We start from the raw sequence: 16,254 nt of genomic DNA, 5'->3' as shown, positions 1-16,254 counted from the left end.
TCATGGACTCTTCCTCTCATTCCCTGTGGACGCTTCCTTCCATTTTCCCTTGGACTCTTCCTTCCATTCCCTCATTGACTCTTCCTCCCATTCCCCCATAGACTCTGCTCCCATTCCCTCATGGACTCTTCCTCCCATTCCCTCTTGGACTCTTCCTTCCATTCCTCCTTGGACTTTTCCTCCCATTCCCCCTTGGACTTTTCCTCCCATTCCCCCTTGGACTTTTCCTCCCATTCCTCCTTGTTCTCTTGCTTCAATTACCTCATGGACTCTTCCTCCCATTCCCCCTTGGACTCTTCCTTCCATTCCCCCTTGGACTTTTCCTCCCATTCCCCCTTGGACTCTTCCTCCCATTCCCTCATTGACTCTGCCTCCCATTCCCTCATTGACTCTGCCTCCCATTCCCTCATGGACTCTTCCTCCCATTCCCTCTTGGACTCTTCCTTCCATTCCTCCTTGGACTTTTCCTCCCATTCCCCCTTGGACTTTTCCTCCCATTCCCCCTTGGACTTTTCCTCCCATTCCTCCTTGTTCTCTTGCTTCAATTACCTCATGGACTCTTCCTCCCATTCCCCCTTGGACTCTTCCTTCCATTCCCCCTTGGACTTTTCCTCCCATTCCCCCTTGGACTTTTCCTCCCATTCCCCCTTGGACTCTTCCTTCCATTCCCTCGTTGACTCTTCCTCCCATTTCCCGGTGGATTCTTCCTCTCATTCCCCGTGGACTCTGCCTCCCATTCCCTCATGGACTCTTCCTTCCATTCCCCCTTGGACTCTTCCTCCCAATCCCCAGTGGAATCTGCTTCCCATTTCCCACTGGACTCTTCATCCCATCCCGTGGACGCTTCCTCCTGCCCCTCCTCCTATGTAAATGTTTCTGTTTTATCCTTCCTCCCACCAATATAGTGTAGTTTGTGTTTACGGCGGCAGGATGCCCCCCTCCCCCTCCCAAAAAGGAACAAGGAACACTAAAAATGTATATATTCCCATGTGTGATCAATGTTTCCTTAGCAAACCAATTGTGTTCACGTGTCTCATTTAGCTCCATTGTTTCATCTTTGTATTTTATCCCTCTGTTCATTTCTTTGTCTGTCTTCAATGTCAAGGTTGGTTTATATTGCTCTTGTACAGTTCTCCTATGCCAGAGTGTATTGTTTTATAAGTAAGACTGCTGCTAACAGATCCTCTACTTGTCTTATTGTTGAACCAGCCCATGACAGCATTCTTTATTTAACACTCATTTTTGCTATTAATCCTTTGCTGGAAAACAGAAACAGCATCTTTAAAACTAAATAAAAAGTTTTGAGGAAATGAACCTGACTGTGGATGTGAAACTTTGTTTGTGCATATGTTCTGTTGTGTATAATTTGATAGCAATTAACTTTCTGACTGTCGATTTGCCCTGCTATAAGAGAAAATGGTTGATTCCACTGATAAACAGAACACATGTCCATATTGAAACTACTGAAAATTATTTTTGTAACTGACCACATTCCTCAAAACAAAGGTTCCAAAAAGGGGGTTTCAGTGATGCAATAGCTGAAATAACACCTTTTTTGGTTCCTCAAAGAACCTTTCAGTAAAAGTTTTTGGACTCTTTAAAGGGTTGGTTCCATGGGGCGCAGTATAACATGTCTTAATACTTTTTATTTTTTAAACTTTATTTATTCCACACCGTTGTCTCCACTGTCCTTTGAACGGCTCGTATGCTTCCTGTTTCTATGAAGCCCATCCCTCTGAAAAACGCAATGGTCTTAGATTGGTTAGATGGGCAAATGTAGTTTCCTGTATTTTTATTGGCTGAAGTGCCAAGCACAGGTTGTCCGGAAACGCCACGCCCCTTACCATTACTGTCAGAAATCAGATCTGCGGTGACTAGCAAGGGTTTATGATGTCCCCAACTGGCGAAGAAGCTCGTAGTAGCCAAACCGACCGTTTTTGTATAGAAAATATAAACTGACATAACTTTAAAAGACAATATCTCTGTTTGCATTGAACTTTCAGCGCTGTAACTTTGCAGATACTATTTATGCTCAAGCAGCAACATTACACACTAACTAAAGTTAGAAAAGTGAAATCGCATGCAACCACCCCTTTGATGGGTTTGCAACCTTTTTGCACTATAAACAAAAACCTTTTGTGTAATGGAAAGGTAACTAGATTCCAATAAACAACATTCATTTTTAAGAATGAAAAGCACGTTTCATAAACTGGACTCATGCTTTATGCTCATATTGTACTTCACTTTTACTCTACATTTATTGAATTTATACCACACAAGCTTTGACATAAACATGAAAACAATCATGTAAACGCATACATTAAATAAAAAGTATTTACATAGATATATTTTAATTTCATGTGAAAATCTTTTCTGCTTTAATGACAACACTTGCATATAATTAGAGCATTTGTCAGTGGTTCTTACGTACTTCCAGTTATTTTTGTATGACCTTTAATGAAATGAGAACTTCAGCCAGAGAAAGGAAGAACATTACAGATAACATGATGAATGCTTTTGCTGCTTGATAGAGAGTTTTCCTCCAGGCAACATTTCATTATTTTTTTTCTATTTTAATCATGCATATTAAACGATTGTAATTATATTGGCAGTAGATATGCAATGACTTAAAGCTTTCAGATAATAAACTCCAGCACATTTATAATATTAAAACAATGCTACAGTAGCTACAACAGATTCTTTACACTCTTAAAAAGAAAGTTTATTTTTAATTTTATTTTTAAATCGAGTGTATTTAAGAGTGTATGTATATCATTAACAAATTCAGAGCATCTTAGAACTCATGGTTGGTTCGATACATTCGCTAAAAGTACTTGAGTTTTCTCTTAGTACATTGAACCCAGTGATTGATTTTTTGCCAATCTGGTTTGACTGGAATCGAGGTTTTTTTTTTTTTTAAAGATATTCTGAAGAATTGATTTTAGATGATTCCTGAACTTAACGCCAATAAAAACATAAAACACAGGGTTCAAGCAACAGTGTGTAAAAGCTAACATTCGGCAAGCATAATATGCATAGTCGAGTCTAATGCTTACTGGACAGTCTGTGAAGGGCTTGATATTCTGATCGGTCAAAGATTTTAAGAACATAACAATATTATATGGAGCCCAACCAACAAAAAACACCAGTGCAATACAGAATATTAGTCTAACAGTCTTGTGTCTCTTATTGGTCCTAGATTTTGTTATTGTCTGAAGCATTCTGCAATAGCAAAATCCCATGATTATAAATGCAATGAAGAAAAAAGCATTTTGAAAATAAGCAATGCCAGATTTCATTTCAACTGTGCCATATTCACAATATGCATTGTTAAAATGTAGTATAACTTTGCTATGAAATGAACCAATCAGCGATATCGTCCCGCTCAGGATCCAAATGATAAAGGGAGCGACTGAAAAACCTTTGTGTTTCTCCCAGTCAGACAGAGGATGAACCACTGCCATATAACGCTGAATAGTCATGAGAGTTAAGAACAACACGCTGCTGTAAAAGCCAACATAGAAGAGAAACTTGACCACTTTACAGCCACTCTCTCCAAACGTCCAACCCCAGATGTAGTACGAGGCCCAGAATGGAAGTCCAAAAGTGAACAGCAGATCTGACACAGCTAAATTGAGGATGAACACGTTGGTCAGGGATTTGAGACTCTCGTAAAGTGCCAGGATGACCAGAACAAGGATGTTACCGATGCAGCTTAACACAACAACTAATGAGAAAAAGACTGGAATAATAATAGATCCAACTTTCACCACTTCCTCTTTACGACACAGCTGGTCTTCATAGTCTTCGTCATAGTAGTCTGAGGCCATTGTTCCCTCGTCAGTCATGTTCTGCAACATCTCAACCTACTTCAGTCAGAGATCAGATTTGTCCTGGTTCAGTTCTTTATGGTTTTCTGTGGAGAATCAACTCAGACATTAATAAAATATGTATTTTCGTTAGGACAAAACAACAGAAGAAAGTCACATTAATCAGTTTAGCTAAATTAATTCCATTGAGAAAATACAAAATGAAGCCTGACATTTAGTTCTTACCTGTTCTTTCCACTGTGTCTCTTTTCTAACTACATGGATTCAAAATAATTTGATAGGAAATAGTCATTGTCCCCACTATTTTTGAGGTTGACTATATCTTGTCAAAACAGTTGAGCAGATCCAATGTGAGGGAGGCGTTTACCTTTTCTGTATTTATACTAGAGATGGTTCCTCTTTTTTTTTTCTTAGCACACTTGCATACATATACACAGGCTTTTTTTTAACTCAAACAATTAAGGCCTAAAATTAAATGAACACATCGCAACATGAAAGTAGATGGACTGAAATGTTATTTTCTTGTAGAATGTACTCCAATTATTTACTTTATTTGTTACAGTGTACAAGCCTTGCCACTTTTATTACTTAATATAAAAATAAAAATATATAAATATAATAATTTCTTAAATTCATTGTTATATTAAGTGCTGTCAAATAGATTATTTGCAATTAAATGTGCAATACGTAAGATTTTTGCAGTAAAATATCCAAAAAACCCTAGGCCAGTGTTATATATTTTGTTCAGCTGAGTACTTAAAATATGCCAAATGTTACAAACTTTTTTTAAATCATAAGTTTCATGTGATTTCAGCAGTTTGGCAGTTTGACACATGATCCGAACTGCTGATTCAAAACACTGATTCATGATAAAGATAAAATTCACAAAATGCTTCCTAAAATTATTTTAGAAACACTGTAGTGATGGGCTTTGTAATGACGTCTTTAGTGCCTTTTATGGGTCTTGAGAGAGGAAATTACATTGTGGCCAATGGAGGCCTTTCTGAGCCATCAGATTTCAACAAAAATATCTTCATTTGTGTTCCGAAGATGAACGGGGATCTTACGGGCCTGCAACGGCATGAGGGTGAGTAATTAATGACAGAATTTTCATTTTTGGGGCGAACTAACCCTTTAAGCGATAAATTGAAGCAATTGTTTGTGTGAAGACTGTATACGAAAGGCGAGAGAGTTACTGTTACTGGTGTAACTTTGGTGGTATGAACAGTGGAAGACCGCCAGAGATGGTTGAACATAATGGAGTCGCGTCTCGCGCCTGTGACCCTGACTTCGTTATTTTTTTCAGTCCGTGACCAGAGATTCATAGAAACAAGGTTACGCCAGTAACAAGACTGCCAGAGGAAGTCCAACATAGTGGAAGATGAATGTAACCAAGTCACGAGGACTGCACCCACCTAAATACCATCCGACAGCACAGCAGAACTGACCAAAGGAATTGGGGCCTCATGTCCAAGAAGTAGCCACAGCCTCAGTTGAATGGCATTTCATAGATGCTGGTGCTGTCTAACCTGCCAAACATGTACAACACGCCAGCCTCTGTTTTGTTAAGGGTGCGACTTTCTGACAGGTCCCATTGGTATACTCCTTTGTAGAAATCATTTGTGTCTCAAAAGCCTCAGGGAGATGGACTAACTGGTTGTCACTGTTGTGGACTGCTGACAACCATCTGGCTGTCAACCAGTGCTGAAATGGGCAAGGGTGTAAAAGCCCTAATTGAATGGCCAATGAGGCTGCTGTAAAAAGGCCCACTAGCTGTAGCAAACTGAGATAAAGTAGCTTGCGTTGAACCTGGAACTTCGCTATGGCTCCCCGTATAGCCTGCCTGCTGCACGCTGTGAAAGTGGCCCTCATCACTCTGGAGTCTAGATGCAACCCAAGAAAGCTTATTGACTGGCATAGAGTAAGGCAGCGTTTCAGCAGGTTTATCTTCAGTCCTAAGGCAGTGACATGCTCCAGTAGGTGCTGTTGTTGCTAGCCACCTATTGAGGTAATCTGGCACAAAGCAACCAATCATCCAGCTACGGAAGAAACAACATGCCCTCCCGTTGTAGAGGTTTGAGTGCCGCTTGGATACATCGTGTGTATATACGGGGAGAAAGGGAGAGGCCAAATGGTAGGACTCGATATTGGTATGTCCTGCCCTGGAACATGAACCGAAGAAAACTTTTTGTGATGAGGTGCAATAGGGATGTTGAAATATGCGTACTTCAGATCCACAGAGGTTAAACACATGCCAGGTTCGATTGCTTGTAGGACATCTGTGACAAACATCATGCAGAAGGGAAGCTGTTTGAGATTCCTGTTCAGGTGTCTGAGGTCCAAAATGAAGGACCCAGGACCTCCAGAGATAAAGTGAGAGCTTGACAAGATTCCCGAACCCCTGTAGGCCGGTTATGGGTGCATAATGGAGGTCTGTGACAGAACTGAAGACTTGAGTGTATCGAGGAGCCACTTATTGTTCGTTATCCCTCTCCAAAGTTGTAGTCGAGAGGCTGAACAAGAAGGTGGTCTAAAGCAGGCATGCATGCCTCCTTTCTCAAGAAAGAATCAGATCAGGCAGCCTGTAGTGCAGGCCTGTAAGATTGTCCTTTTCTGTGTCCCTGCATTCGAAGTGTAGATGGCCCATAATTCACAATGCACTCAAAGTGCTGGAAATAAGACTCCACTGCACAAACTCTGTTGAAGAGCTTCTTGGGATGCTGGACCAAAGATTTGTCCAGGTAACAGTGGTAGCTGGCGACGATTTTTAGAAACCTCTGGGAGTTTAGACTGTGCTAGCCAAACCTGCTTCCTAGCTTGTTTAATAAGCCCAAGAGCATTTTCGTTAGAGAAAACAACTGACCCCAAGGCCTGCAAGGAAGTGTCAAGCAACTATGATGCTCTATTGTCTAGTGGGTTATCGTTTATAGTAAAATGAAGTGCTAACAAAAGATGAGCCACGGAATTCCCTACACGACTCAACCTTAAGACAGTGTTACAAATCCTGACTAACAGATCATATGTGCATCTACACTCCAGGCTAGGGTAGTGTAGACTCTGTCTAAGGGCTTCATCCGGTGAACCCACCTGTAGTGGACAGCACATTCCAGGACCCAGTTTATGACCGGGCCCCTCTCTGCCCATAACAGTGGACAAAGGTTTGCATTTTGATTGGGTCTTGTTGGACTACCACAAACAAACTGTCCAATGCCATCAGATAAAGAGACTAGGACAACACCCAGACACCTCTTAGAGGCAAAAATGAGTGTGATGAGAGACTGAGCAACGCAATAGGTTTGAATGGCCCATGAATTCTGCTTGGCGAGTGCCATCATGAGCGTATTTTGCAGTGAAAACACCACTCAAGAAGCAGCATCCTGCGCTCCGAACCGTCATTGCTATGGGAATGTTGAAACCGAGAATGTGAAGGCAACGTCTTATCCAGGGGTGCATAATAATCCTGCCCATCCTTATCTAATGAGTCAGAGACAACAAGAGGCAAGGTGTCTGGCTCCTTTCTGGAAAAACTGGATGCCAGTTCACACCTGGGCAAGGGAGAAGCAGACACACATGCCCTTGACTCCTCACCCAAATTCCGATGAGCAGGGGTCATTGATAATAAGGCTGAACAATGTTTGCAAGCTCAGCTACTTGATGGTAGCCTAGAAATCTAGACTCACACTAGCGGCAGCAAATCTAATCTGCCGCAATTGTTGTCTAGCAACTCTCAATACACTTCTGAGCTATAAAAACCAAACTCTGGTCAGGCCAATCACATTGTGTGTAGAGTCGGTGGGCGGGGCTTAACATGATGACTGTAGAGTTGCACTTGCGTGCTACTAGTAAACACAGAAACTGGCGAACGGCAGTCTTTCAAATCAGCTTTGACTGCGACTCTGGAAGATTTGGAGTTAAGCTTTTCTCTGAGAAAAGAACAAAGAACGGCACTGAAGTCATTCTTAAAAAGGGAAGATGTGTTCAGAGTTTTGCCGACCGGATACGGCGAAAGTTTAATTTGTCAACTAGCTCCGCTTCACGTTGCTCTGGTTGGTTGTAGCGCTATCCTATCGCGTGCAGAGGGAGTTTGAAAGACGACGTTTATCCCGCCCCTCGGATTGAGCCCTGTCTATGGTGAGCTTCCAGACCAAACATCTTTATGTGGGTCTGGCTTGTCAGGCTATCTTGATGGGCCAGTGTTTTTGATTCTGAGGGCATTTGTTGCTACTTTGAAGGCTTTTCAGCTCTACTTGCCACACGCTTGCTACTCACCTGCAACTCTGTCCTAGCTGGTGGAGCAGAATTTTGAAATTCAGGATCCATTTCCAGCGAATCAATGCTGTCTCACCTCCATAAATAATGTTCTTTTTTTCAGCTTTCAAAAAAAAAAAAATACAATGACGTTTAATATCAAACTGAAGTTGGGGGATCTTACATCATAGATCTTACGTTCAATGGATAATTCAGCATGGGAGATGTTTTTATAAATTGTATTTGTAGTTATTTAATTTAATGAGTCATAAAATATTTAAGCTATACAAATATTAAATAGACATTCGGCTACTTTAACTTTATGCATATAAAACTTCCCAAGAATAATTATTAGTTTTAATGTGCTATCAATTATATTGGAGTCACTATTACAGTCCAAAAAATGAATCATTGACTCATATATTTTGATTATTTTATATCAAAAAACATCATAAATACCTACTTCAAAAAAGTCTTCTGAATATTTACAATGACAAAAATGTGTGAGCATTTCACATTCAAGATTACACAAAGAACATTTTGGTGAGCAATGTTCCCTCTAAAAACATTCTCGATGAGCAAAACTTTTCTCTATTGGGTGGACATTTTGGTCACCCAATAGCAAAAACATTCTTTATACCAGACCTTACAGCATACATAAGTGGTTTCATCATGCAGTATAAAGCAGCCTATAATATAATTTAAAAACTAACTTAAGTATTTAAAGTGATAGGCTATTATATCAGTTTCAGTTTGCACAGAAAAAAAAAGATAAAATAGATCTAATAGCTGACTTCAAGGGAACATGTGAACACTTTTACATCTCTGAAACTCAAACCACACATACATCTACTTAAATTGACGTGTTAGCCTACTGAGTTGTTTATAGTTTTTGCACTTCACTTGTGGTGGGTGTAGCTGTAGGCCTAACTGTAAATGTCACTTTTGTTACCATGCTGTCTGTGCCCATCATGTTATTTCCACCAAATCAAGCCACTCTTCTTTAAAACATGATGATGTTTTATTTGAGGTCTTTGCATTTCTCGTTGCCTCTCATATTGAGCTATTTGAACCACAAACATGACTCGCTGCCGCTCACATGCGACATCATTCTCTTTATGAAACCTGCAAACAGCATTCACCGGTTCTAACACTAGAGCGAAACTCTAGAGGTTGAACAGAGCACTGCAATTGTTGGTAACACTTTAGAATAATGGTCCATTATTAACAGATAACTATGTAGGAAGTAATGCATGATTAATAAGTAGCACTACATTAACACTTAAGCTACTACTATTAAAGGGGGGATGCATTGAGAAATCAACTTTCCCTTGAGCTTTAGATATATAAAAGGTCATGGTAATATAAGAATATCCTGTAAGTTTCAGAGCTGAAAACTTCCTTGTTAGTCAAAGAAAAGCTTGTATAGACGCCAGGCTCAGCAAACGGTCCCATGCTTCTGACGTCAGTGCGTGATGAAACACCGCCTCTACAGAATCTACAGCACGTCTAATCCAGTAGCCCCGCCCACTGACTCAAGGAGGGCTCGTGCTAGCTGGTCAACAACAATTTCATGCCGAGGAGGAAGATTAAGATATTGCACTATTCCTGATTATGGAAGAACACAGTTGCTGCATAAGCTTTCTACGGATCCTAATATTAGGAACGTGTGGTTGAATTTCATTTTTAATGAAGTTCCAGCACACAGCCATGTTCACTTAAGTTCACTGTGGGATCGTTTGTAAACAAATCTCCGGTCGATGCAGGATTTGGATCTGACGGGAATGGTGCAACACCAATGTGAGTAATTTTATATGTAATTGTACTGCATTGTTATAGATCATTTTACTTATGTGTACGTGTCTAACAGAACATACCTCAGCACGCTGGACTCAGACACGTATGGGTCAGGGCTCGCAAAGCCCGGCAGGCAGATGAATCTCAATATATTCCATTCTTGTTCTGCTATTCTCTCTTGTTGACATCTGAAGGGTGGCGCGCGTGCTGAACGTGTATGTATGTGTGCACGCGGTTCACGCTTATATCGTCCGATCTTGCGGGCTATGTGTAATATTAAAATAATAGTTGAATCAATCGCATGTCGATGAGAAATAAAACATTAGGCTTGTTCAACTTCACCCAGCGATGCGCAGACCGATCGGCGGCTGACTTGAAGCAGTGCATGCCGGTTAGAAATTTCGTCCGACTTGAGGCATCGCCGATGGCACGGGACTGTGACGTATGTCAACAAAGTACGGCAAGAGCGATTCGAGAGCAGCCAGCTGATGCATTCGCTGCAGATTCTCAAGGGTGGCTGCAGGAGGATGCACAAGCTCTGATGACGACACAGCTGATCCACGATTGGCCGGATTCACCGCATGACAGCGATCACATGCGTTTCGTGTTTATTCTAAAACCTTCTGTTCCACTAATGCTCACAAATCATTAATTTATAACAGTAAAACCTCTTTTCATGTAGTCGTGATGTTATATTATCATGTTTATCGAACTAAAACTGATAAAAACCGTTGACAACACTTCATTGATAGTGTAGGTTTATATGTTGAACTTTATTCTTGTCCAAACAGACGCTTTATTAAGCAGTACATCAAGTATTGAATGAAAATATAATCTGAAATATCTGTGTGTTTGAGAAATATTGCATTTATTTAACTTCAGCTGTGATAAAGTTTGCCAACACAGCGCAAGCGTCACCACGGGAAGCAGAAAGTGTCTGACTTCACGTCTCCGTTTGCCGATCGCATGCATCCAGCCGCAATCCGATGTCGAACACACCTATTGTGTTTGTTTGATAAAGAAGTTTACGAGCCCTGTGACCGAGAGAATCATTCCGGTTGTCGGTTCTCCCTCATTCTCTCCTCTCTCATGTCATTGAACTGACAGTGGAGCTCATTAAATATGCAAATCTTATCCAATCCTAGCCGTTTACTTTCAAGTCTCCAGTGCGGCACGCCCATCAAAACCCAGCGTTTTGGAGAGAGCCTCAAAACCAGAGTAGAAAATAGCCTATTACTTATTATTAGTTATGATGTTTTTGAATGTAAAAACCACACAAACGTCATTAGTTGACCTTTTTTTTTTTTAAAGCCAGGTTATGACACCTTTAACTATAACAAGCTGAACTAATCAATTTATTGTTTGATTTATTGTTATTAATTAAGTAATCAATAATTACTGACTGAGATTAGCCTCATTAATAACTATTAACTAACTGACCAATTATCACAACATTTTGTGAAATGTATTTAATCATATTCTTTACTCTGAATAAAGTCATAAAATGCATCACTAATTAGTTACCTAGTCATTATGCAGGAGCTAGTGAGTCCTTTTACCTTATTTGGCAGTAAAAACTAACTGAACAAACTTTCTCATTTAAAGGTATAGAGAATTTTTTTTTTTTCATTTTAAAAGTGTTTTATGGTAACAACGACTAGGCCTAAGACACTTAAGTAAGACACTTTCTGATATGAGTTACCCTATTACACTTCATATCCAAAATATTAACACCACCAATAACAAGTTTAAGATGCGTTTTCATAAGGTGAAGCAATTTAAAGAAAATTATTTTCACAATTAATTGGTAATCTTTGTGTCAAGACTGAATATACTATTGTTGGCTATTCAGGCTACTTTTGTCAAAAAATCCTGTTGGGATTTCAGTTTATCCTGGATTCTTAGAATAGGCTATTGGACATTCTGATTTATTTTAATGGAATTTCACGTTGTCCTGTGATATTTTTTATTATTACTTTTTATCATAATAAATAAATTATCAATGAATGAATTAATGAAGTAGCCTAACTAAACTTTGTTTACAGTAATATTGTGTGTGTGTGTGTGTGTGTGTGTGTGTGTGTGTGTGTGTGTGTGTGTGAGGCCCAATTGGATCCCATTAAAATCTTGAAATTATGATAAAGGATATTTATGTGTTGTCTTCCCACAGAATCCTATAGGAATCAGATAAGAATCTTATAGGACAAGACACATATCCAGACACGGAATCCTATCGGAACGGTTTTAAAATATGATAGAAATTCTAATTGGAATCTTGTAAAGGTTTCTTATTGGAATCCTTTAGGATGTTGTTTCTCTCCAAAGTCTTTTGTCTATTCTACTGATGGGTTAAAAAATGTCTGGTGTGATGATTTTGTAACTTGATATTTATAATTCTGGTTAACTTAGTCAATTCTCTTAAACAAAAAGCAGACGCAGAAAGGATCTTTGGACGATAACACAAGCTTGTTATTTCATATAGGCTAGGCCTATGCGTAGATGTGAAGAGAAATTATGTTTAAATGCGATTTTCCATGTTTCTAGTTATTGCTTATGAAAATTAGATACTTTTATGGTGAACTTTACTACATTTGAAGTCACACGATAGTAAAATGTTGTTTCATTTCCGACAAGCACAATTACCTGTTCGCTTGAACAAACTTGTGGGCGGGTCTTAAGTCAGTAGTCCAATAAAAATGTATCTCGACTCTGAAGCCCGCCCTCCGTGGCGGAAATGTCTGTCAATCAAAAGACTAGCAAGGTTGTATTACAATAACAAGTGGATCTCCCCGGATTTTCCCAAAATCCCAAGTATGTCAGCTTATTTTATAACTTTCAGGACGTTCATCACAGGTTTAACAAACTCCAGCTCTAATACATAGAGGTTGACTTTAGTTTGAAACTGCGTTTACTCGGTATAAGTATTCTGACATATCATACTGCGCGTGACTGGCTGTTTACGCCTTTGTTGAGAGAACTTTAATACAGTGACATTTCGGTTCCTCATTTTTTTAAATGTCTAGTTTCTATGGCAACAAAAGATGCTGTTCGAAAGAACGCTTTAATTTGCATTCAAACCATACAGTTTACGTCAAAGTGTGTAAAAGAACGCGAACACTGGCGTTTGTTTACATTTCAAAAGCAGTTGTTTTATAGTGTTGTTGTTGCATAAATTATAATCATAATCTCGCAGTGACGTTACTGTATTGTAAATATGATTATACATAACGTTAAATGTTGTTTCTCTTCCAAGTCTTTTGTCTATCCCACCGAGGGGTTAAATGTCTTGCGTGATAATTTTGTAACTTGATATTTATAATTCTGGTAAATTAGTCATAAATTCTAAAAAGCAGATGCAGAAATGTCATTGACTATTAAAGAAGAACTAATGTAGAAGTGTGTGTGTGTGTGTGTGTACTACCAGACAAAAGTTTGGAAACTACTATTTTGATTGCTTTTGAAAGAAGTCTCTTCTGCTCACCAAGGCTGCATTTATTTGATAAAAAAAATACTGAAACAACAACATTATTGTGAAATATTATTTTACAATTTAAAACTGTTTTCTATTTGAATATATTTGGATAGGCCTATGTATTTTTATATTCCTGTGATGCAAAGTTGTATTTTCAGCATCATTACTCCAGTCTTCAGTGTCACATGATCCTTCAGAAATAATTTGAATATGCCGATTTGTTGCTCAATAAAAATGTATCATTATTATAAATACTATTATCTTGTTATTTTCTATTCAAAACAGTTGAATAGACAGTTCAAAAGAACAGTATATATTTGAAATAGAATGCTTTTTTTAAACATTGTACTACCGTTCTGAAGTTTTGGGTCTGTAAGAATTAAATTTTTTTGGAAAAGAACTTAAAGAAATGAATAATTCAGCGAGGATACAATAAATGAAGTGTATGTAAGATTGTGGCCAAAACGGGTACTGCAGGTGTGTTCCCTCTCCCCCTCCCACTGACTCGAGGTTGCCAGATAGGCTGCCGGATCCAGCAGGAACGTTTGTAGCTGCAGCTGTGGTAACTAGAGCAGATCTGGCAACCCGAATCCCCGAAACACTACTGACTTTGTACACTACAATAGGTGGAGGGCGGAGCTTCAGGCCAAAACACAACATGTCAGTATCAACATCAGTTGAGGGCTGCAACAACAACTTTTAATGACAATATCCTGGCCGGACTACTGTTGTCAGTGATAGAAGTATTTGAAATTAACATGATTTCTTAATGTCTAGTAACATATCAGGGCCATTTTATGATTAATTGAAATACATTTTTTACATACAGTTCCTTTAAATTGATCAAGTGACATTTAGACATTCATAATATTACAAAAGCTTTATAGTTCAGCTGTTCTTTTGAACTTTCTGTTCATTAAATAATCCTGGGGAATTTTTTTTTGAAATAGTCACAACTGTTTTCAACATTTATAATAATCATAAATGTTTCTCGAGCAGCAAAATGGCATATCAGAATGATTTCTGAAGGATCATGTCACACTGAAGATTGGAGGAATAATGCTGAAAATTCAGCTTTGATCACAGGAATAAATAGCCTTTTAAAATATAGCCTACTTTATAAGAAAAAAAGTTATTTTACATTGTAAAAATATTTCACAATATAACTGTTTTTGCTGTATTTTGGATTAAATAAATGCAACCTTGGTGAGCAGAAGAGGCTTCTTTAAAACATTTTAAAAATCGTACTATTATCAAACTTTAATACACACCACACACACACACACACACACACACACACACACACACACACACACACACACACACACACACACACACACACACACACACACACACACGCTGTCTAAGTATTAATAAATAAATCTGGAAAGTTCGGTAATTGCTCTTTTTCGTTTTATTTTATTCCTCAGAATCTTCACCAAATTACTCTTTAATAATAGATTGATATAGATTTGAGAAGTGGTTTTGTTAAGTTGTTTTTAGCTTGTACTGGGTACCAATTTAGTAGTTCCTTTATAGAAAAGCCTTATATGAAACGCTTGAGCTTATTCTTATTTTATATTGTGTGACAATTCATTTACCATATATATTCAGGAGAGCTAATAGACACCTTTCTTTTTTTAAGCTTTTAAAGCAAAGGTTTTGTTGCTATTTGATTGCTATCACTTTATAAGATATTGTACATTTTACTAATATACATTTTGGCATTAACAATAATTATGTGTGTATTCTACAGCTTTGGTCATCAACAGGGGGCAATACTGAGATCCTTACTGTAGACCCTCGGCCAGGGCCAATGAAACACAAAACCTAGTTTGTGGCCTTATATGCCAATATGATCACCAATATTATTAATCTGCACTACTTTGAAATGTACTTCATACATCAAAATGCTAATCCAGAGTTTCATCAAAACATGATATCTTAAATTGACTTAGCAAACACCACTTAAAATCACTGAAATGACCGATAAATCAAAAAAGGATTAAAGTTTTTTTTTTATAGGGTTCACTTTAAAAAATGGGGAAAATTCTCTCATTAATTCCTCTCCCTCATGTTGTTCATCTTCAGAACACAAATCAAGATTTTTTTGATGAAATCCGAGAGCTCTCTCTGACCCCTCCATAGACAGCTGTTAAATTAACACTTTCAAGGTTCAGAAAGGTTGTTAAAATAGTCCATGAAAAACATTGTTAAAATAGTCCATGTTACTCCAGTGGTTTAACCTTAATGGTATGAAGTGACGACAATACTTTTTTTGCGCAAAAAAAAAAAACTACAAACAAAAATAACTTTCTTCAACAATTTCATCTCGTCTGTCAGTCTCTTACGCAGTTTACATTGGTCAGCTCCTGCGTCAGCCTCACACGCATGTGTCCTGGTGCTCACTTGAAGAAATTGTTGAAAAAAGTAGTTATTTTTACACACAAAGTATTCTTGTGGCTTCATAACATTATGGTTGAACCACTGAAATCACATGGACTATTTTAATGATGTCTTTACTTCCTTTCTGGGCCTTGAAAGTGTTAATTAAACAGCTGTTTATCTTCATTTGTGTTCTGAAGATGAACGAAGGTAGTATGGTTTTGGAACGACATGACGGCGAGTAATTAATGGCCGAATATTCATTTACTAAACTTAAATCTTTCAATAATTATATAACGTGCATGTCAAACGCTAGTTATCCTTTGTCACTGTGATTCATTTACTCAGCAGACTACAGATGACCTCTTGACCCCATTGGCAGGAAGCTAGTCAGACCATGGCCGCTGGTGCTGCAGTCGGGGAGGGTCAGATCCAAAGGATTATCAGAGATCTGCATGGTACGGATGTGTGTTTGTCCTCATGAAAAGAGGCAGAGGTATTGTTTAGAGAGTAAAACGCTGG

The 16,254-nt window shown here is 38.5% G+C and overlaps 3 protein-coding genes across 6 annotated transcripts in view; 1 reads left to right on the top strand and 2 right to left on the bottom strand.

Annotated features, from left to right (window-relative positions):
• LOC137079158 (S-antigen protein-like) lies at positions 1 to 714 on the bottom strand. The gene has a single exon (XM_067447120.1). The coding sequence runs from the start codon at positions 712 to 714 to the stop codon at positions 1 to 3; it is 714 nt and encodes a 237-aa protein (XP_067303221.1).
• A 1,543-nt stretch (positions 715 to 2,257) lies between these two features.
• On the bottom strand, positions 2,258 to 4,182 carry xcr1a.1 (chemokine (C motif) receptor 1a, duplicate 1). The gene is made up of 2 exons (XM_067447170.1): positions 4,056 to 4,182; positions 2,258 to 3,916 (listed from the first exon to the last, which is right to left on the bottom strand). The coding sequence occupies exon 2, from the start codon at positions 3,858 to 3,860 to the stop codon at positions 2,847 to 2,849; it is 1,014 nt and encodes a 337-aa protein (XP_067303271.1). The 5' UTR covers positions 3,861 to 3,916; positions 4,056 to 4,182; the 3' UTR covers positions 2,258 to 2,846.
• Positions 4,183 to 9,654: 5,472 nt separating this feature from the next.
• The window catches only part of LOC137078373 (FYVE and coiled-coil domain-containing protein 1-like), a 41,368-nt gene continuing 34,768 nt past the window's right edge, over positions 9,655 to 16,254 (top strand). The window contains exons 1-2 of one of the 4 annotated variants that reach the window (XM_067445595.1): positions 9,655 to 9,878; positions 16,084 to 16,190. In XM_067445595.1, the coding sequence (XP_067301696.1) occupies positions 16,130 to 16,190 (61 nt within the window). In that variant the 5' untranslated portion in view covers positions 9,655 to 9,878; positions 16,084 to 16,129. Of the gene's footprint in view, positions 9,879 to 12,622; positions 12,687 to 16,080; positions 16,191 to 16,254 lie in introns of those variants that run through there. The other 3 variants (XM_067445593.1, XM_067445592.1, XM_067445594.1) reach the window with 3 other exon arrangements.

The sequence above is a fragment of the Pseudorasbora parva genome, chromosome 6, assembly GCF_024679245.1.
Source record: "Pseudorasbora parva isolate DD20220531a chromosome 6, ASM2467924v1, whole genome shotgun sequence".
NCBI classification, from domain to species: Eukaryota; Metazoa; Chordata; class Actinopteri; order Cypriniformes; family Gobionidae; genus Pseudorasbora; species Pseudorasbora parva.
Note: the sequence above shows the minus strand (reverse complement) of the source record. Positions and strands in the feature narration are given on the sequence as shown.

Bases quoted from the DNA above. Each gene is read 5' to 3' on its own strand.
- LOC137079158 (XM_067447120.1), bottom strand. From the start codon at position 714: ATGAGAGGAAGAATCCACCGGGAAATGGGAGGAAGAGTCAACGAGGGA.
- xcr1a.1 (XM_067447170.1), bottom strand. From the start codon at position 3,860: ATGTTGCAGAACATGACTGACGAGGGAACAATGGCCTCAGACTACTAT.